The 23,651-nt window shown below is 39.8% G+C and overlaps 1 protein-coding gene across 5 annotated transcripts in view; it reads right to left on the reverse strand.

Annotated features, from left to right (window-relative positions):
• LOC100947603 (protocadherin alpha-C2) overlaps window positions 1-23,651 on the reverse strand; it is a 160,168-nt gene that overhangs the window by 33,566 nt on the left and 102,951 nt on the right. Inside the window, exon 1 of one of the 5 annotated variants that reach the window (XM_003782113.3) lies at window positions 5,190-8,348. The exons of the other annotated variants lie outside the window; for them this stretch is intronic. Coding sequence (XP_003782161.1) covers window positions 5,190-7,862 — 2,673 coding nt within the window. The 5' untranslated portion in view covers window positions 7,863-8,348. Of the gene's footprint in view, window positions 1-5,189; window positions 8,349-23,651 lie in introns of those variants that run through there. 5 annotated transcript variants of the gene reach the window in all.

The raw sequence follows: 23,651 nt of genomic DNA on the forward strand, positions 1-23,651 counted from the left end.
AAAAAAAAAAAAAAAGAAAAGAGATTATTGGTCATTATGGCAAAAAGAAATATAGTATTTAAAATAATTTATGTTACATGTTGGTCTTCTAGTAAATCAAAATGAAAAGATTATGAATTTGATAATTCTGGATGGAAAGCTTTCCTCTGAAAATAGTCATTTAGACCCTAATCCACAAACAGGAAATTAAAATAAACATAACTTTAGTACATACCTAATGAGTTCCAGTACAACAGAAAATATTAAGTCTGCCAATTTTGGATGCACGGCCTGCCAGCACAGCAGCTGCACTCTCACTCCCAGTTCCACCTCCCCTGAGCCTAGAATTCTTTTTTATTTATTTATTTATTTATTTTTTGTGAGACAGGGTCTCACTATGTTGCCCTCAGTAGAGTGGATGGCGTCACAGCTCACAGCAACCTCAAATTCTTCGGCTTAAGCAATTCTCTTGCCTCAGGCTCCCAAGTAGCTGGGACTACAGGTGCCCACCACAATGCCCAGCTGTTTTTTGTTGCAATTGTTATTGTTGTTCAGCTGGCCTGGACCAGGTTTGAACCCACCAACCTAGGTGCATGTGGCCGGCACCTTAACCACTGAGCTACAGGTGCCAAGGCTGGAGCCCAGAGTTCTGGCCCTGCAAGGCCAGAAAGGCCCATGGTGCTGATGTGTCAAGGAACCCCCTTTGCAATTGTCAGATATTTCTTCACATTTGTCAAGTTCAAATTCTTAAAAGAAAAATCTTTGTATAAATTTTAGGTTGGCAGATCTAAAACACTGCTAAGGAATCCTCTTGACCCCTCATTTTTAAAATCATGATTATAGATTATACTGTTCAAATTATACATATGATTATGCATAAGTTAACTTTGTGTTCATATAATAATATGCACAGAAATGTTGATCCAGGTCAAGTCCTATAAAAGCCACATTCAAAGACATCTATAAAGTCATCAAATTCAGCTAAACCTCCAGACTTGGTGATAGGAAGTTTTCCTCAAACATTTGCAAACTGACATTATTCTGACCTCTCATTGAGAGAAAAACTTGGTAGCCAACCAAGACAAGTATCCAGAACTGAGTCTGCTATTCTGTCAAGCAGACAGCATGCCAATAGACAATGTATAATATGCCAGGCTGTTTCCCTGCAGAGCACTCTGAGTTAGACCAGATGCCCATATGATGGCTCACTCCTGGGTCAGAGGGAAGAGTAAGCCAATGACATTCAAGCTACAATAAATAGATTTCTTCATCAGTCAGAATATGTACAAGATAAAGAGACAGAGAAGAGCTCAGCCATAATTCCATCTGGCTCAGCAGTCTGTAGAAAAAGCAAGGAAGTAGGTAATTTAAAGAAATTATTGTATTATCAAACCAAAGACAATAAACCTTTTCTCAGAAAAATAGTCCTGCTGTTTTTGAAAATGACAAAACAAAACAGCCCCACCCACTAAACAGTGACCATTAAAGGATAAAATACTGGAATGGAAGTTCACAGGCACAATTTCTTTGTCTATTCTGACCATTTTGCAATTTTTTTAGAAATTCACCACCAATGCAACTTTACACTGAGTGTAAACTCTGTACCAGGGTAGTGTCCCCAGATAGAAAAGTCAGTCCTGGGGAAAATAAATTAGGTGCCACAGCAAGAAGAGTTAAGTCTTTCAGGTCACTATATCTCGAATTAGGATGAATATACACATATGGTGATGAAAATAACTGAAGATGTGGTGACTAAAAACTGCTTTAAAATAAGTGAAAGTGAAAGCAAACAACTCTTCTCTACTCCTTTTTTTATCATTTCCACATGTCGTACCAACTTGGTCCCACTGAGGTGCTGCTGGACAAATCTGCCCAAAGTTCTCAAAGTGACTCAAAAGCAATCACAGCACCAGGACTACAAATGCACAGAATCTACCTTAAGAAATAGTTTATTTTCATGGAGATTCTGAACAGGGTGCGAACCATCCTTAATAACAGGTTTTCAAAAATATCCAAAGAGAAATTCTGCCCCATTGTCACAAACTTACTTCAAAATCCTTACTGCACAAGTGACTCATGAAATGAGACCACTGAGGGTAAAAATCCACCTAAATATTAGAGTCTGGTGCTAAATGCTAATGTTTAATAAGCAATAGGAGAGAAATCAGATTCTAACAGGCTTTGCCAGTAGTAAAGCAAACAAACAAAAATACATTATCTAGGTAGCAGCATTTTTACTTGATGAACCTCCCATGTGTTACCTGCTTACTATGCAAGGAATCGCTTTTTTTCCAAAAGCAGTTAATTTACACTATTGGGTGAATAGTCATAGCTTAAATGCCTGGATATCCAATATCAAAAGGAGTAGAAATACTAAAAATATTGAAAAAAAACAGTTTTTGGAGTCATACACGTCTGATTTAAAATACCACTAGCAGAGTGACTATGTTATCTAACCTCTCTGAGCTTATTTTCTCATATGCCAAAAATTAATAAATTTTTGTTTAATGCATGACTTACAGGTAATAAAATCACGTATATATTGCAAAACAGAATAGTACAAAGTCCCTTACTCGTCTTCTCCAATTACCACCTAGTTTTATTTATTTATTTATTTATTTTTTGAAACAGAGCCTCAAGCTATCCCCCTGGGTAGAGTGTCGTGGCTTCACAGTTCACAGCAACCTCCAACTCCTGGGCTCAAGCGAGTCTCCTGCCCCAGCCTCCCAAGTAGCTGGGACCACAGGCGCCCGCCACAACGCCCGGCTATTTTTTTTTGGTTGCAGCCGTCATTGTTGTTTGGCGGGTCCGGGTCAGATTCGAACCCGCCACCTTAGGTATATGTGGCTGGCACCTTAGCCACTTGAGCCACAGGCACCAAGCCTCCCACCTAGTTTTAATATAGGCACATGGCATTAATTGTACTCCAGGATCTTCCTGCCATCTGTAGTAAGTAGGTAGGGAAAAAAGCAAGCCCAACATGGGAATTTAATAGGTTGATCTAGAAATAATGACTTTCAGAATTGAATGACTTCTGTTCAGATTTTGTCATACTGCAACAATGTAACTCACTCTCTCCTTATAATTGCAATAATTTCAGTAGCTGTAGATCTTGGAACTCTTCACTGAATTTCCAAAAGTGTCTGGCAGAAATTTCCCTTTATTAAAATCATACACTCTGTTGGCAAAATCTCACAAGAACAAGCACTATCAGACATAATTTTCCCCCTATATTAAAGATTTGTGTAACCAAAGTACATATTAACACATAGGTCAGTATAGGACAGAAATAGTTTATGTATGTATCAAATTGCCCCAGGCTTTGAGTCAGGAGAGGGAGGATAACAGTGTCATTCCTCTGAGCTTCCAGCTTCCAGCTCACGGCCAGTGGCAAAACTGAGCCTAGCTTGCCTTGTTCTCTATGCTCACCACTGCAGCCCACCCCAGTCTCAAAGGAATTTGTTAAGCAAAGGTCTACATGCAGCAATCTTATTTAAAGTGAAACCCTTTTATATGCTTTCAGAAGGTAAGATCTAAAGAATCTGGAAATTCTTTGATTTCCCCTGTCCCCAATTTTTCTTAATCTACAATCTGCTTCTTGTAGCTACTAAGCATCAACTAACACCAGGGTCTCCTGACAATGAATAAATCTATCTGCAATGTCCATTAGATAATCTACTTGCAGTCAAGAGTGGGAACTTGTGCACTTGTGCACAACTTTCCTCATGATTACCATGAACGTGGAACATGATGATATAGACATTAATAAAAAGAATATCAATGAAAATACATCACAAAAATATAGAAGACAATATTTGTTAACTCTTTTTGCGGAAGCTCCAAAAGTTCTAACCACAGAGTAGTTGTTTGGAAAGAAAACAATTCATCACTGTTTATGGGACAAAATTTTACCTTTTGAAATCCAAATTTAAAGTATCACAAAGCAGATCTCTACCATTTCAAGCATGTGTTTAGAGACAATCATACAACACAAACACACACATTCATGCACTTTGCAATAACTCATGTACCTTCTTCATAGATATGAACAAGCTGACCTTATGCTTACTTAAAACTCAAAACTAGTACATGTACTAATATCTGTCTGTACACCTGTACTGTACAGTAAGCCGTCCACTTTCCAATCCTCGGTTATTGTCAATCAAATTTTAGATATAGAAAATGAATGTTTGCTTTGGAAAGTATTATTATTTAACTTCAGACATAGGGACTTGAAAAAGTTATTTTTATATTTCACCCAAACTGTAAGAACTGTCAACAGGAAATCAGAAGATTACAGACTGTATTTAAGCTAAGTGGAGGAAAATCTTCTTACAATGAATTCAGAGTATGCCAAGAAAGGTGGCTACTGGGAGAATTCTTTCTTCCTTCTCTTCCTCCCCAACCCCAGCTCATCCTGGTTTTTACCTTCTCCCCATATGCCTAATCTACACATCCTAATATTTCCTTGGCCCAACCAGACAAATTGATAACTTAATCTCTCTGCCTTACCATCATCCATTTCCTCTGGTAGCCAGCCCCCTACAGAAGAGTTATCATTTCATGCAGCCAAAGCAAATTTTAGCTTCAGGAAGAGGTCTACATTCTATGGCTTTATCACCTCTGATGTGAATTTCCAGAGAATCCTATCATGGAAATTCAGTGCAATTACTGGAAATATTAAATAGATAATTTGCACAATAGACAGTCCAGAGTATAAACAAAGATAGCCTATACAGGTGACCCTGGCCACCCCTAGTAGTCTTAGAGCTTCTTAAAAAAACATCATCTATAGGATTTCAAAACAAAACTTTCCCTGTAGGTGATAGAAGCAGAGGCTATTTCTTCTTGAATGTCATAACATTACTCTCTAAAATATAATCCTTATTCCCAGGCCTGTACTAGTTCTCTACAGAGCTGTGCTTTTACATCAGATATTAAGGACTAATCCTTACTTCTCAAACAATTTTACGGACAAGTCCTCACATATCTGAAAAGGAAACAAAAAGTAAAACAAATCTTCAGTGCTAGTTTTTTCTCGAGCGGAAACACAACATATTATGATCAAATTGTAAGTATTGTAGATACTCTAACTACCAGATAGCCCTTTACACTGTTAATAACTCAGTAAAGCCCAGCCCAGAATATGGGGGGCAGGGAATATGAAAAATGTAGGACTTCATAGAAGATCCCTCTAACCACTATCTCACCTCATTTTGAGAAACAGGCTCATTTTTGAGAATAATCAGGTTCCCAGCACTCTGCCCACTCTGGCCGGTGAGGTGCCTGTTGTCAGTCACTGCTGCTTGGGCTCCCCCAGGCCCTGGTCCTGTCTGGGCCCCTGTGTTGTAAAACATGAAAGTGTCACTCCCTGAGCCTGCTGTAAGACAGGCCTTGTAGCAGTAGGTCTTGGTGAGGGAGCCATTCCCTCTAACTTCGATGAAATGAGGCTGCACTTTAAGACCGTGTGGTATCCTGGCCTCAATATTGTTGTTGGCCTGTTTATACAGTTCTGCAGGGCACCGCTCCCTCACTCCACAGAAGCCTCCACAGCACGCAGTGCCATATGCAGTGTAGCGGTAGCACTTGATGATGCTCAAAACAATGATTGTCAAAAGAAATATAAAGGACACTGTGCTTAATGCAATTATTAGATAAAGTGTAATTTCAGAGTATGTCCGAGGGCTCTTAACATGTCTCTGAGTGTCAGGGAGGATTTTGGAAACCCTATCCACCACAGCTACTGTAATGGCCACAGAGGCTGACAATGATGGCTCTCCATTATCTCGGACCACCACAGTCAGGTTGAAAGTGGTACCACTCTCATCACCCATCTTCCTGGTAGTCCTAATTTCTCCTGTGTGTAGCTCTACTTTAAAGAGGTCCAGTTCAGAAGTCTGGGCTAGATGGTAAAAGAGCCAAGCATTTTGCCCAGAGTCTGAGTCCATGGCTATGACTTTGGTGACCAGGTAGCCAGCAGGGGCAGTTCTAGGCACCATCTCAATGGCTGCTGATGAATTGGTTGAGGTAGGGTACAGAATGTGAGGAGCATGGTCATTTGTGTCCACCACATACACGTTGGCAGTCACGGTGCTACTCAGTGGCGGGCTCCCCTTGTCCTGGGCCTCCACAGTCACAAAGAACTCCCGAAACTTCTCATAGTCAAAGGAGTTGACAGCATAAAGACTGCCACTGGCACTGTTAATGGAGACATAAGAGGTGACTGGCAGCCCTTGAATCTCCCTCTCCAGAAGGGAGTAAGTCACCTCTGCATTCTCCTTTGCATCTGGGTCTGTGGCCTGAACAGTGCAGAGCAACACCCCAGGTAAATTGTTCTCCTGAATGTAGACAGAATAGGAGTCCTTCAGGAAGCTTGGTGGATTGTCATTGATGTCTGAGATCTCAACCCGCAGTGTCCGCTGTGATGTGAGCTGTGGTATTCCCCCATCAGTGGCTGTCACTGTGATGTTATAGGCAGCCACCCGCTCCCGGTCTAGTGGGCCACTCACCACCAGTGTATAGGAGTTTCCAAAGCCATTCAGTCGGAAAGGCAATGTAGCCTCCAAGCCCAGGCTCACTTTCCTGTTGAGGCCTGAATCTTGGTCATTGACACTGAGAAGGGCCACAACTGTATTGGGTGCAGCATCCTCTGGCACTGGACTGTACAGGTCCGTGAGCGCCACCTCTGGTGCATTGTCATTCACGTCCACAATGTCCACCAATACTTTGCAGTGACCTGCCATGGGCACTGGACCCCGGTCAGTTGCCTGCACATAGATCTGGTAGGAGGAGGCCTCCTCATAATCCAATGCCCCGATTACTCGCACTTCCCCAGTATTGGCATCAATGCTGAAAAGCTGCCTCTCCCGGTCCGACGTGTAGCTGCTCAAGGAGTACCTGAGCTCACCATTGGAGCCCTCATCTGGATCCGAGGCATTCAGCTTCACCACCAATGTGCCTGGGGGTGCATCCTCTCGCAGCTGGACGCGGTAAGTGGACTGGTCGAAGGCGGGAGAGTTGTCGTTAGTGTCCAAGACATGCACGGAGATCTGTGCTGTACCTGAGCGAGCTGGGCTGCCCCCATCTATGGCTGTGAGAACCAGGTGGTGCAAGGCTGCCTGCTCCCGGTCTAGGCCCTTACGCAGCACTAGCTCCAGCACCTTACTGTTCTCTTGCAGGGGCTTAAGATCCAGCTGGAAGTGCTCACTCGGGCTGAGCTCGTAAGTCTTCACCGAGTTAGCGCCCACGTCCGGGTCCTGCGCACTCTCTATGTGAAAGCGCGCTCCAGGCGCCACCGATTCGCTTACCTGAAGCTGGTAGTCGGGCCGCGGGAAGCGCGGTGAGTTGTCGTTGATGTCCAGTACCTCCACCTCAACGGCGCTCACCGCCACGGGGTTGTGCGCCAGCACTTCCAAGCTGAGCAGACAGCGAGGCCGCTGCTCGCACAGCGCCTCCCGATCAATGCGCTCGTTGACGAAGAGCGCTCCACTTGTGAGGTCCAGCTCCAGGTAGCGCGGGCTGGGCGCACCCAGATGGTTGATGCGCAGACAGCCTGGCCCCAAGCGCCGCAGCTCGAGACCCAGAGCGCTAGCCACGTTGCCCACTAGCGCGCCGGGTGCCTGCTCCTCCGGCACTGAGTATCGCAGCTGGGAGGCCACCGGGCTCGGCAGCAGCAGCAGGAGAGGCCCTAGCAGCAGCCAAGGCATGGGCCGCTGGAGTCGTGGATGCTCTGTCGCCCTAGGTCTGGTGCCTGCCTGCTCCATAGTCATCGGCCGCGGCGGAGGCAGCCAGGCAGGGCCGGCGGCAGCAGATTCCCCAGCCTTGCTCCACGCCCGGGCCCCGCCTCCACCTCCGCTCTTGCCACCCTGCGCGCGGTCCCCCATGGCTCGCGCGCTAGCAAACGCCTGGGGCCGCTCCCCTCGTAGGTCCTCCCAAGGGCTCCTGGCCCCTCCGCGCTCGTTGACGCCCCATCTCCCAGCTCCTCCGCTCGCCTCCGAGCCGCTCGGTTCGGCTCGGCTTTCTGCTGCTGCTGCCGTTGCTGCTCCAGGGGGAGGGAAAAGGAAGCAGAAGGGAAGGGGGAGGGGAGGAGCGCTCAGCGTGTCAGGCTCCCATTCCGCACTGAAGTGGCGAAGTGGCCGACCACGACCTCGGACTGCTCAGCCGCTCCAGCCCCTCCAGCCCCACCGTCACCCTGGACCCGCCGATCGCAGCAGACCGCGGGAACAGTGCCACTCCCTTTCTCCCTGCCCCCGCCGTCCTGTTCATCCAGTTTCCACAATCTCCTGCCTGCTTAACGGGTCTTGTAAGGAGATTAGGCTGGGAAAAGCAGCTAAGTCCCTAGAATTCAGGCTATCAGCTCCCCAGGAAAAGATTGCCAAGCGTAATTCAGGAAAATAAACGGAAGGACCTTAGCTAAGTATGGTCACCTGGGCGGCGGCTGTACTATTCGAAGGAAACAAACGCAAAGGCAGCGCTCTGGGGATACTGCACACGGAGACCGTTCATTCACCAAACACCCCACCCCCCACCCCCACCCCCACACACATCGTCCCTGAAACACTCTTAAGTACCGTAAAAAGTGCTGAACTCCTAGAGCAAGAGTGTGTGTGAGAAATGCTGTCCTGGTTTGGGGGAGGAGGAGCAAAGCTAAACCTAGCATCCTGACATCCAGCACTCAGTTCTGTTACAAGTGGCCCTTACTTTCAGTGTGTATGCCTTAGCAAATAACCAATATTTAATCTTTAAAATTCTCTTTCAAAAAACTAGGCTTCGTGAAGCTGCAGGTAAACCTTAGTTGACCCATTTTGATCATAGTGGAAAAAATCTGGTAACATTTTAAAGAGATTCTTTCCTCAAGCTTTTTCTAATCTTACTTCAAATCTTTTACATTTATCACCCAAGACATTTTCTTTCAAGAGTGATTTTAAATTTTTTCTTTAATGGATGACAATGTCTTCAAGAGCCTGTAAAACCATTAAATCAAGAGACTCTCCATCTCCCAAACCAGGCTAGAATTCAGATTCCATTAATACCATGCAGTTAAAAATTTTTTTTTAAATCTGCTGTTATTAAGCAAAATGTGGAAGTCTGGGATTTATCTTACAATAGCCAGCAATTTCAGTGTCTGCAGCTCATCTGCTCTAAGCTCTGTGCCTCTGTGCCCCTAAGACTCCTCCCGTGTATTGCTGCAGATGGAGAAGGCAGAAGGATCAGAAGAAGCCTTTCCGTGCTGTGTCATTGCCTCAGCTGGCTGCTCAGTTCTGAACGTTCACTCTTCTCAGACCCTCTCATTTCTTCCACAGGAGTTTGGACTCCATTGCCCCACATGCAAAATACACTCTCTAAAATATCCTTTCTCTTCCGTATCTGCCAGCATCCTCTCATCGTTTATCTTCCTTTGTGGGTCATTTTCTAGCTTTGGGCTGGAACAAAGCCAGATCAAGACCTGACATTTGGCATGCTTCCCTCCTTGAGGGGACAGTTGAGGAAGTCAAGGTTATGATCCTGAAACCCAGACTTCAAAGGCCTGAACTAGCACATCCCTTCCTTCCATCCATCAAGCGCCCTGACTAACTGTGCTCCACGACCTAATCAACTTCATTCCTCAGAAATTCCCAGCCTCCTCCTATCACTGCTGCTGCTTATTTGTCCTCTTTGTTCCCTCAAGGGTGCAGAGTGGGAAGCAATTTCCATCAAAATCTATTCCTGTCTCCTTTCCTAGGTCTCTGGCTTCTCCCTCTTCTCTCTGCATTCTCTCCTAACATCCCTACAGTACGCTGTCTCTATTTGCTGTGGTAATTTGATCTCAAGAGAGCCTTAATCTCTCAAGTGCACAAATTGTAGACCTGGCCTATGTCCTCACCCATTACTTATTTCTGAAAATAAATGGCTTATAAGTGGAATCAAGTTATAAGTTGTCAGGAAAAGTGAACTTTCCTCCCCTTATCTCCTCCCAGCCCTCATAGTAGCTGCCATCTCTGTCCACAGCTCAGAGACCTGGCCACTACCTTGACCATGCATGGACCTCTGCCTGTGAAAAGATCATGGGCACTTAAAGAAGAGATTAAGGTGACAGAGGCTTGGTAATGTTTTTAATGGAAACCCCCAAGTGTCATGTCTTGGGCTAAAAACCAGGACTTGTCTTTCAGCAGTTTTGTCATCTTTCTGGAAGGACACCTGCCAGGTCATCCATTTTTATGTTTCAGAATCATAAACTCCAACTGGTGTTTACTCCCTCAATGATTGAGAGGGCAAACATACAGCTAACACAATCAGCCTCCTTTTCAAAGGCACTGTACTAAAAAGACTGTATACTGTATTTGGCACTATAATGATTCAGTTCCTCACACTATTATACTGAGGCTCCTGCCAGCCTTACCAGTTGTTAAAATGTGATTGCTCAGACTATTGGTAAGTGCCTTTTCTACAAATATTAATGCTAATGTCTCAACCACACCATTATGCATTCCTTGCCTTCAACATTTTTTTTTTTTTTTTGAGATGGAGTCTCACTTTGTTGCCCTTGGCAGAGTACCATGGTGTCATAGCTCAAACTCCTGGGCTCAAGCAATCCTGCTGCCTCAGGCTCCCCACTAGCTGGGACTACAGGTGCCTACCACAATGCTCAGATATTTTTAGAGATGAGGTCTCACTCTTGTTCAGGCTGTTCTTGGAACTCCTGAGCTCAAGTGATCTACCACTTTGTCCTCCCAGAGTGCTAGGATTACTGGTGTGAAGCACCCTACCCCACCCCCTTGCCTTCAACTTTCAAGAACCCCCTGTTAAAAAGTAGAATAGCATGCAGTGGCACCTGTGGCTCAAAGGAGTAGGGCGCCAGCCCCATATGCCAAAGGGGGTGGATTCAAACCCAGCCCCAGACAAAAACTGCAAAAAAAAAAAAAAAAAGTAGAATAGCACAGTAATTAGGAACACAGACTTTCAAGTCAGTCATCCCCCTGCCAATAATGATGTAGTTTTAGACATGTTACTTAACTTAAGCTTCAGTTTACTCACTTTAATTGGGGAAAATAATATTAAGTAAAATTCACAGGGTTATTTTTATAATTATGTGTGGTAACATATGTAAAACAATTTGCACAGTGACTGAAAAGTACATTATTACATTATTGTTGTTTTTAAATGCAACAATTTATTATCATCAAATATCATCCTTATTGACTGTCTATAAATAGTATGAACCTTCAGATGTCAAACATAGCTAAGCACTTAGAAATATGCCAGACAAGAAATCAGTCATGATAGAGAAGATTAGTGTGCCACAAAGTTATGCTTTCCCAATTATTTCTTTCTCAATTACTTTTAAAACTTACCCTATATTTTGAAAGCAAAACTAAAAACCAGCCTCTTTTTATATCACCAAGGACAAGGGACTTCTGTCATGAAAATCCTTCGAGAGATTTGTTTCCTCACAAGAGATTTCTTTACCTCTTAAAGCCACACAAAAATATTTTGGCAACAGAGTATAGAGTAGTTCCTATGCTATAATCTCCAGAGCCAGAATAGAGCTTGGCACTGAGACACTTAGCTAATTTTCTTTGAACAGAACTACATTTATGAATTTACTTGCACAATTCTAAATACAAACAATTTTTTATTTTCTCTCCCCCTTGGGAAGGGTACCAGGAAGGGAGAAATAAAGTGGGGATGGCTAAGGAGTGCAAAAATATAGTTAGCTAGATAGATAGAATAATATTTGATATCACAACAAAGTGACCATAATTAACAAAGAGTTAGAATATACTTTAAAATAAAGAATGAGACTCTGTCTTAAAAATAAAAAATAATAATCATTTTTAAAAAATAAATAAAATAACTGAAAGAGTTCCTAACATAAAGAAATGTTAAACGTCTGAGATGATGAATACCCCAAATACCCAGATTTGATTAATTCACATTGTATGCCTCTATCAAAACATCACATGCACCCTATAAAGATATTCAATGATTATATACCCATAATAATTAAGAATTTAAAAACAAATTAAATCTTTTTTTTTTAAGAGTCTTGCCCATGGTAGAGTGCCATGGCATCACAGTTCACAGCAACCTCCAGCTCTTGGGCTTAGGAGATTAGCTTGCCTCAGCCTCCCGAGTAGCTGGGACTACAGGTGCCCACCATGATGCCTGGCTATTTCTTTTTTGTTGTTGTTGCAGTTTGGCCGGGGCTGGGTTCAAACCCGACCCTCAATATATGGGGCCAGCACCCTACTCACTGAGCCACAGGCGCCACTCCCAAATTAAATCTTATGTACATTTCCAGGTCCAGCTCAAAACCTACCTAATCTAAGAAATAGTCAGTGTCTCTTCTAAACACAAAGATATTTCTTCTCTCTCAGAGTCTACAGTTTATCTCTGAATGTCAACATGTATCGTTCTTTAATTCATCCAAATACTTTAACAATAGTCCTTTATAATTATAAGCAATCTAAAAGCAGGAGCCATGTTTTATATTTCTTTGTCTCATCACAGTGTAGAAAACCTTGTAGATTTTCAATAAGTACTTGTTAGTTGCTTCATTTTCTTTGGATCCTATTTTTAGCAAATTCAAGAACAGCTGCTACAATTCAGGCATTCCCCCTTTGCTGTATATGAATAGATCGTGTCTTTTGGAGGGAGGGATCAAGAGCCCACAATGATTTGACTGTGGATTTTTTCCCTTAAAATTATGGAATGAAGATATGAAACAAAGTATTTCAAACCTGGAGAGCTGAATTCCACTAATAAAACTGTTGGACCCTAAGAAAGATTTTGCCCACATGTAATATATTATTACTCTTTCCACTTTACATTAAAATGATAAATGGTAAGTAAAGGTATTCCTTCCTCATAACTAATAAGAAAAGTGACATAATTTGAGAAGAGCCATGATAAGACGAGATATTGTTTGTATATGCCTATGCTAGACAAGAACTTTGAAACAGTATCCCTCAGTTGTATCTCTTAATTTCATATGTAAAATACATCTATCATGAGATGGCTGGGCACAGGAGGAAAATGATCACAACACAACACAACAGAATTAGGTCCACCAGAAAAATATTGGCACTCAGTAAACTCTCCTATTTCACATAAATTTTCCTTTCTCTATTATGAACATCAATTACAAATCATTTTCCTTTGAGGAACCAAATGCAAATGGTCTGGAGTTTTTTTTGCCACATAAGCAAAAGGACATACTCATTACTTTGATCAGGTTTTGGGATAACCATTTTAAGAGTATTGGTAAAGTAAAGGAAGAATCTAGTTTAATTTGTATATTTATATTATATAAACTAAGCATTATATAATTTTAAAAACAGAGAGAGAAATGGACACCTCCAATGTTTAGTATGGCCCAAAGTCATTTGAAACAATTGCATCTTGTTAAAAAGCAATGGAACTCCTGATCTTCATGGATCTCCAGAAGGAAAATAATTTCCACTCCATGATTACAACATGAGTTATAGATACAACATCCAACGGATGGGGAGATGAAAAGATTTTTCATATAACATAACAGCTGAATATTTTTACATCTCCCTCCCACCAAAAGGAAAATACATCAGTCAAATATCCGGCATTATGGCTCGGCGCCTGTGGCTCAAGCGGCTAAGGCGCCAGCCACATACACCTAAGGTGGCGGGTTCGAATCCCCAGCCCGGGCCCGCCAAACAACAATGATGGCTGCAACCAAAAAATGGCCAGGCGTTGTGGCGGGCGCCTGTAGTCCCAGCTACTTGGGAGGCTGAGGCAGGAGACTCACTTGAGCCCCAGAGTTGGAGGTTGCTATGAGCTGTGATGCCATGGCACTCTACCCAGGGGGATAGCTTGAGGCTCCATCTCAAAAAAAAAAAAAAATCCGGCATTAACAACTGGCTTTTAGGGAGGGATCCTTTAAATTTTTAGTTTTGAAAAACTAATATACATTGATAGTTGGCTGAGTGTCTGAAAATTGCTTACAATAAACAAAGGGATTCAAGTCACCTTGAATGAATAACAATAAAAAGGGAGAGATAGGTTAAAGGCTTGGGACACATTGTCTAATATTAACAGATAAATCAAACTACTCTATTATTTGGGGGGCTTTAACTTCTCTATCAGTATTCTAGATTATGATGGCCTAACAAGAATCATAGAATATTAAAGGTTGAGATGTATTTAGAAAGTATCTTACCCAAATGCTGTATTTTTCATTGAAGAAAATGATTAAGTGGAATTTGAACCTCAAGATCAATGAGGAGATAGAAAGCATAAAAGTGATATAAGTGAATCAAGTGTCTGTAACCAGATAAATTATCTTCCAAGGCATTAAAATAACTCACAAATGTGACTAGAGAGCCAAGTTCCATATTTTTTAGACACTGCCATTAAGCCTGGGTGCCATGGCTCACACTTGTAGTCCTAGCACTTTGGGAAGTTGAAGTGGGAAGATTGCTTGAGCAGTTGATTGTTCAAGACCAGCCTGGACAATATAGTGAAACTCCACCTCTACCAAAAAAAAGAAAAAAATTATCCAGGGATGGTGGCACACACCTGTAGTTACTCAGAAGTCTGGGGCAGGAGAATTGCTTGAACCCAGGAGTTTGAGGTTGCAAAGAGGTATTATGATTAGGCCACTGCACTCTAGGTCAGGTGACAGAGTAAGACCCTGTCTCAAAATAAAGCCCCCAAAACAAAAACAAAACCGTGCTCACTTCAAACTGACCACCTAGACTTAAAAAAAATTTCACACAGGCATTTTAGACTTTTACCTGCTATAATCATCACTAAGGGATGTGCTAAAGGCATAGCCTATCTTGGAATTCATGGAGACACATATCTCCCAATATATTCATGTGGACAAGACGAAGAAAGAAAGGCTATAAGACAGGATATTTAGGTGATTTCATAATTGCTTGAAACAATGCCAAAGAGTATTTCTTAATGAAATACTCCAACTTGGAAAGAAAATTCCAGTGAGGACTATGAGGATTCACCCTTGGTCTTACCCATTCAACACTTTACCAGTGACTCAAGACAAAGGAGAGGTAGCAGCATCCAGGCCAGGACAGTAGTAAATTGAGTTCTTTTAGAACAAGAATTGCAACTGCCTAGGTTAAGCTATGTTTCTAATTCACTAAAATTAATATTAATATTCTGGGTTTCAATACATGCCCCCAATTTATAAGTTTGTATTTCAGCTAATTTCTGGCTTCTAGTCTTGCCATTAAAATCTGTTCCAAGTTTCCATTCATCACTTGGGACCTTTCATTTTAATAGAAAACCTTGTTTGGCCCCGTTTCTCCTCTGTCATTCTTGGGATTTTAGCCACAGATAAAATAAGATGGGAATTTGGCACAAAAGAACATCTTTATTCTCAAGTGGATTTTAGCCAAAGCATTCATTGATTCAGATAGGTTTTTTAAAAATATATTTCAAAAGTTTGAGATATTGTTGAGGTACCTCAAATTTGAACTTTTTCCCAAGATATGACTTAATCTTGGTCTAAACAAAGGCCACAGATCAGGTGAGGTGGCTCACACCTGTAATCTCAGTACTCTGTGAGACTAAAGTGGAGGATGGCTTAAGGCCCAGAATTTGAGAACAGCTTGGACAACACAGCAAGACCTCTTCTCTACAAAAAATTTAAAATTAGCCAGGTGCGGTGTTGTGTGCCTGTAGTCCTACCTACTCAGGAGGCTGAGGCAAGGAGCCTCAGGAGAACTGCTTGAGCCCAGGAGTTCTAGACTATAGTGAGATATAACCAGGTACCATTGCACTCCAGCCTAAGTGAGAGAGCAAGACCCTATCTCTAAAAAATAAATAAAGGAAGGCCATAGTTTCTTTTTTTCTATACCCATTGTGTTTGCTGCTTGGAAATAACAAACAAACCCATACCTCTAAGAGATATTCGTTCATATACCTAGAATATCAAGTAATTGTCTTTTTGGGTCTCCTTGCATACTGATAATATCTTTGCACTTAACAGTTTACATATTATTTCCATCCAATCTCATTTAATTCTCACAAAATCCAAATGAGGTTGGTTTTGATGAAGAAATTAGATTGCAAAAAGGTGAAGAATCTATCGGGATCTCCAGGAAGATTCTTTTTCCATGCTCCTGTTACTTAAGATCTGATGTGACATCTAACCATTACATGTGCATCTCTACTTAAGAAATGCAGTATTGGTCTGAAGGTATTAATTTCCAAATATTTTATACACAATAGTATTCCAATGGTATTCCATTGGTATCACAACTACAAATTTCTTTCTCTTTTAGAGATTTAAAAGAGAAATGTACATGCTTTTTAAATGGCTGCCCTTAGCAAAATCATGATGTAAATTAGATTTTTTTTTTTTTTGAGGCAGAGTCCCACTCTGTTGCCCTAGGTAGAGTGCTATAGCATCATAGCTCAGAGCAACCTCAAACTCCTGGGTTCAAGTGATCCTCCTGCCTCAACCTCCTGAGTAGTTGGGACTACAGGCACCTGACAACACCCACCTAGTTTTAGAGATGGAGTCTCACTCTTGCTCAGGCTGGTCTTGGAACTCCTGAGCTCAAACAATCTACCCACTTCAGCCTCCCAGAGTGCAAGGCTTACAGGCGTGAACTACTGCACCCACCCAATAGATTTTTTTTTTTTAAGAGAAAGAGATTTATTTACCATGCTCATGGGGAGAATTTCAAAACAGAATTATAGCTCATGTCCCAACCTCTTCTTTCAGTATCTTACCACCCATGATATATTGCCTAAGTAATGGGGTTTTACAAATGACTTTGATTTTCTGATACAAATCCGACTCATGTATTTTTTTGTGATAGATTCTGTTACATAATACCTTTTAGTAGTTACATGTACAACACAATATAAGGTTGGTAAAATACAAATCCTCTGGTGTAGTCAAGTTAAAATGTACTGTGTTGCTAATTCAATATTAAAGATATTTTAAATCATTTTAATGAGATAATTAATGTTATCTAAAACCTTTCCTTATCAAAGCTCATTTTTAAAGTTATTTAGAAATAACTTATAGATTCTTCAATTATATTTTGTGTTTTCTCTCTTTTTTTCTATGGCAAGCAAAGAAAGCAGAATTGAAAAGAAAAATTTGGTACTGATTCTATACAGCATTCTCTGAATTAAGGGTCTCAAAGATCTTAAAATTGGTTAGCTTAATGCACATACAAGAATATGCCTTCACTGATACCAACTTTAGCTTTTCAACACAAAATAGGAAAAAAATATACATGACCCCCCCAAAATCAATCAACATTTTATTTTAATTTGTGACTTTTCCTTATCTAAACCTAACAGCCAATTCTCTAATAAATCCAATGAATCAAAGACAGAGATGATGACCTTAAGATATTAAAATTAAAACATAGAATGGTCTGATAATTTGTTAGAAATATAGAGTTGGTTTGAAGCAGAACTGAGTAAAAATCTCACTTTCCCACTTTCAGTTCCGTGTCACATCTATCACAACAGAGTTGTCATTCTAGGATATTCAATATCCTTTATAATTAAAATTTCATCATAGTCTCCTGTGATTGGTTTTCTGCAGTACTCCCGAGTTGCACTAGTATTCCTTTGATCCAATTATCATAAGCTCATTTAAAATCTCAACAGTGTATGAAAAATTTATTGGTTCATAAATCAGCGTACACAGAGGATATATTGGATAGCCATGCCTCCTAAAATATGTGAATTTAATGCTTTTTAAGCTAGCAGGAGTTGAAGTTAAAGGGGATTTTCAAACTACGAAAAGTCTGAAAATCATTTCCAAAGGTCAATAATAATGTTTGATAACCTGTTAAGAAAGTAGAAACAACTCTGATAAAGTCAGGCGGTGAGTTTCCTACAATTTTTAAAAATCTTTATTTTATTTAAGTTCGATAATACTTAAAACATATGCTTCCTCTATCAAATTCAATTCATTCAGAATTGTTAAAAGCAATAAAAGTGAAAATCTTTTAAAATCTCATTCCCCTATAGACTAGACCATCAACAGATAATTGTAGATGAACGCAGAGTTTTATCTATGCATATATAAATATGCACACTGATATAGTTTATCAAAATGGAACCATTCTCTACACACTATTGTGCAACTTTACTTTTTTAGTTTTACTTAACATACTTGATGGACACCCTTTCATGTTAGTACATACAGTCCTCCTTACTTCTTCGTAGAGACCACATAATATGCATTGTATGTTTATTTCATAACTTATTTTTACTACATAATTGAATATTCAAGTGAATTTCTGAAGGCATGTGCAGGTAAATGCCTGTGTGCTTTTTCTTATTGAGAATTGCTTAGATAAAAATACTGTAGTCCCTCCTTATTTGTGGGGGATGTGGTGTAAGTGCCCCAGTGGATGCCTAAAACTGGGGATAGTACTGAACCCTATATAAACTATGTTTGTTCCTAAACATGCATGCCCATGACAAAGTTTAATTTATAAATTAAGTGCAATAACAATAACTCATAATAAAATAGAACAATTACAGCTATATACTATAATAAAAGTTATGTGAATATGGTCTCTCTTTCTCTTGAAACATCTTATTGCACTGTACTCACTGATTTTCTGGCTGTGGCTGACCATGGCTAACTGAAACCACTCAAGTGAAGCAGCAGATACAGAACGATTACCCTATGCACATGTAAGTTTTAGTTAGACATGCCAAAATACTTCCTCAAATTTTTGTGCCTGTTTATACTCTCAATCAATTAGAAATAAACCAATTCATTTACTTATGATTTGTCTCCAAAATTCTTAGTTCATAATGTAGTAAAGAAACACATGGAATCATGTTCATAGCAACATTTTGTTTTCCTTAATAAAACATTCATATGATTCCCATAAATATCTAAACGCTCACTGAAAAACTCAACCCAATTCCTGGAGCTTATTTTACTTACACTGATTGATTAATTACCTTATTTTATATCATTTTTGCCCTATAGTCTACAGGGTTAAAGTCCATACATTTAAGAATATACATTCATTGATAGCTAACTCTCCAAATATTCATTAAACCCTTAACCAGAGATTTGTAAAATAGTGAATTTAATTATTGGATAAACATGATGCTTAAGCAAAAACTTAAACATAAGGTCAGAGGGGCACAGTGGCTCATGACTGTAATCCTAGCACTTTGGAAGGCTGAGGGGAGAGGATTGCTTAAAGCCAGGAGATTGGACTAGTGTGTATAAGAGTGAGAAACCATCTTTATAAAAAATAGAAAAATTAACTGGAAGTTTATATGTGCCAGAAGCTGAGTCTAGTATACCTAAGAGAACTCAAAACAGATAGTTCCTTCCAGAGAAGTAACCTCTGGACAAAATGTATAGAAATATCAGAGGACTTTTCAGAGTAAATAAAAGCAGTCAGATTTGGAGAAAGAGGGAACAAAGCTTGGAGAAAGGCATCAATATGGAGTAAGTTTCCTGTTTTTATTACTTTCGCCTAATGGCAGATCAAGGTTATATTATAACATCACACGAGGAAGCTAAAACTCTGATAGATAACACTCAGTTTCTCTGGCCTGAGGAACAAGGAGAAGGAATCAGGAGCAACCACATTGCAACCCACAACTGAGAGAGGGTAGGGAATCCTTGAGTGCAGAGAAACAGAGAAGGCAAGCCCTAAATTCTGTACTTAAATTTTTTACACCTCTCTGCTGACTTCTGAATCACATATAAAGAGTTAATGTTAAAAGACTGAAGCTAAAAGGACAAAAGTAGGAAGTTTGAACTTTTGCCCCCCCAAAAGGAGGAGATTTTTAGTCTAATCAAGTTTATTTTCTACTAAAACAAAAACATTAACACCCTTCACAGGGATGTAATAGAATGAGGAGTCTCCACAACATAGAATTGCAATATCCAGGATACTACATAAACTTACTTAACATATGAGGAAACACGGAAATATACATACACTCTTAAGGGTAAAGACCATCAAGAATCCAAATAGGAGGCTTGGCACTTATAGATCAGCAGCTAGGGAACCAGCTACATACACCGGAGGTGACAGGTTCGAATCCAGCCCAGGCTTGCCAAACAACAATGACAACTACAACCAAAAAATAGCTAGGTGTTGTGGCAGGCACCTGTAGTCCCAGCTACTTGGGAGGCTGAGGAAAGAGAATTGCTTAAGCCCAAGAGTTTGAGGTTGCTGTGAGCTGTGATGCCATAAGCACTCTACTGAGGGCAACATAGTGAGACTCTGTCTCAAAAAAAAAAAAAAAAAGAATTGAAATATGAGATAACATAAAAGTGAGAATTAGTAGACAAGGACTTGAAAGTATCTCTACTATAACTGTATTTAATAAGGTAAAGGAAACAATGCTGGTAATGAATTAAAAAATAAAATTTTACCAGAGAAATACAAAATATTTTTTAAAGCTAATGGAAGTTTTAGTAATGAAAATATAATATCTGGCCAGGTGGGGTGGCTCATGCCTGTAATCCTGGCACTCTGGGAGGCCAAGGAGAGAAGATTATTTGAGCTCAGGAGTCTGATTGAGTCCAGCCTGAACAAGAGTAAGACCCCATCTCCACGAAAAATAGAAAAACTAGCCAGGCACCTGTAGTCCCAGCTACTCAAGAGGCTGAGGCAGGAGGATCACTGTAGCCCAGGAGTTTGAGGTTGCTGTGAGCTAGGCTGACACCACAACACTCTACTCTGGAGCAACAGAGTGAGACTCTCTCAAAATATATACATATATATAATCTGAAATAAAAATTCATTGGCTGAGCTTAATAGAAGAACAAAGATAACAGAGGGAAAAGTCAGTGAATCTGAAAATATATCAAGAGAAATGATCCAATCTGAAGAAAAGGAAAAGGATTGAAATAAAGTAAAATAAGCAGAGTCTCAGAGAGCTATAGAACAATAAAGAATATACAGGAATATCGACAGAATAAATATTCCCAAAGGATCAAATGTTAACCCTACTATGAACCAGACAATATTAAAAATATTATTATATGTATATATTATAATTGGAGTCCAGAGGGAGAAGAGAAAGAGAAATTAGAATTGAAAAATATTTGAGGATATAAAGACAAAAAATTTTCCAAATTTGGAGAAGCATATTAATTTACATGTTCAACAAACCCAGCCAATTCTAAATAGGCTAAATATAAAGAAAACTTCTATACCAAAGATAAACAGAAAACCTAGAAATAAGCCACCCTACCCCCCAAAGAGCAACAAAGTAATCATTTTACAGACAGGGAACAATGACTCCAAGGACCATAGACTTCTCAGAAAGCCAGTTTAAAGACAGTGGATGAGATTTTTAAACTGTTGAAAGAAATAAATCTGTCAGTCCAGAATTCAAGACCATTGAAAATGTGAAGTACAAGCAAGAGAAGCACATTTTCAAATAAAAGAAAACTAAGGTAAATCACTGCACTATATATGCATTATAAGAAGTGCTAAATAAAGATTTTCAGTTTGAAGAAAAAAGATGTTATGGGGAAATTCAGTTCTTTAAAAACAAATTAATGGCACTGGAAACATTAAATGACTAGGTAAATAGAAATGACTATTTTGTCCTTCTTTATTTCTCTGAAATACATATTATCTGTTTAAACAAAAATTGTAAGCCTCTCTTGTGGAGTTTATATTGTATGAGAGTTAATACAAATGAAAACTACAGCATAAGGGATGGGATGAGGAAACTAAACAGTTTTGTATGGTTGCAACTTTTCCATATTTTATGGAAATTGTACACTATTAACTATCAGTAAAATGAGAAAAGTTAGGTACATACGCTGTAATCCTTAGAGTAACCACTAAAAACTTCAAATATATGTGTGTGTGTGTGTGTGTGTGTGTGTATAGTGTATATAAATTGAAAGGGATTCTAAGGAATATCCAAATAATTCAAAAGACAACCAATAAGAACAAAATAAGGCAGTGCCCAGTAGACAGGGTGCCAGACACATACACCGAGGCTAGCAGGTTTAAATCTGGACTGGGCCAGCTAAAACAACAATGACAGCTGCAACAACAAAATAAAAATAGCTGGGCTATTTGGGAGGCTGAGGTAAAAGAATTGCTTAAGCCCAAGAGTTTGAGGTTGCTGTGATCTTTGATGCCACAGCACTCTACTCAGGATGCCATAGTGAGACTCAGAAAAAAATAATAATAATAATTACAAAATCAGTGGGAACAAATAGAAAATAAATAATAAACTAAAGGACACAAGTCCAATCATATCAATAATTACACTAACATTAATGGACTAAATACTCAATTAAAAGACAGAGATTATTAAAATAGATAAAAGACCAATAGCCAACAATATGCTTTCTATAGGCCACACTTTAAAGAAATAAAAAGTAAATGGAATAAAAGGAATATGCCATGCAAACAGTAAACATGAGACTAGAATGACCACATTAATATCAGGTAAAATATACTTCAAGAATAAAAGTATGGCCAGCAACAAAGAGATACTTCATAACAATAAAATTAAATTGTAATAATCATAAATGTGTGTGCCTAATAACAGTCTCAAGTTACATAAAGAAAAATGGACACAAAGGAAAAAATACAATGATAATAGGAGATTTTAACATTGTCCTCTGAGTGCTAGAATAAACAGAAGACCCCCCCAAAAAATAAAGACAGAAAATCTGAATCATTTATTTTTATGTCACTATATCCAACAACTGCAGAATATATATTCTTTTCAAGTGCACTTGGTATGTTCACCAAGATAGACTATATCCTGAGCCATAAAACAAGACAAACACATTTTAAAAGTCTGAAATCATGCAGAGTGTGTTCTCTGACAAAAATAATTATGTTAGAAATAAAAAACAATAAGGTATCTAAAAAAAACCCAAAATATTTGTAAATTTAAACATACTTCCAGCTCGGGTACTTTAGCACAGTGGTTACAGCGCCAGCCACATATACTGAGGCTGCCGGGTTTGAATTCAGCCCGGGCCAGCTAAACAACAATGACAACTGCAACAACAAAAACAACAAAATAGCTGGGTGCTGTGGCAGGTGCCTGTAGTCCCAGGTACGTGGGAGGCTGAGGCGAGAGACGCTTAAACCCAAGAGTTTGAGGTTGCTGTGAGCTGTGATGTCACAGCACTCTACGAAGGGTGACACAGTGAGACTCTGTCTTAAATAAATAAATAAGCAAACAAACAAATATACTTTTAAGTAATCACTCAGTGAAAGAATAGTCACAAGGGAAATTAGAACACACTTTTAAATGAATAAAACTAAAACACCACCATATCAAAATGTGTTGGATACAGATAAAGTAATTCTTAGAGGGAAATTTATAGCTTTAATTTTTTTATGCTAGAAAGAAAAAATGTTCAAAGTTACTTAAGAATCTACTTTTAAAAATCTAAAAAAGGGCTGGGCACAGTGGCTCACACCTGTAATCCTAGCACTCTGGGAAGCCAAGGCAGTTGGATCACTTGAGCTCAAGGGCAAGAGCAAGAGCAAGATCCTGTCTCTAAAAATAACTAGGCATTGTGGTGGGCACCTGTAGTCCTAGCTACTTGAGAGGCTGAGGCCAGAGGATCACTTGACCCAAGGAGTTTGAGGTTGCTGTGAGCTATGACCCCATAGTACTGTACCAAGGGTGACAAAGTGAGACTCTGTCTCAAAAAACAAACAAACACAAAAACCTAAAAACGA

Source organism: Otolemur garnettii, unplaced genomic scaffold (genome assembly GCF_000181295.1).
Source record: "Otolemur garnettii isolate 467f Iridium unplaced genomic scaffold, OtoGar3 scaffold00003, whole genome shotgun sequence".
NCBI classification, from domain to species: domain Eukaryota; kingdom Metazoa; phylum Chordata; class Mammalia; order Primates; family Galagidae; genus Otolemur; species Otolemur garnettii.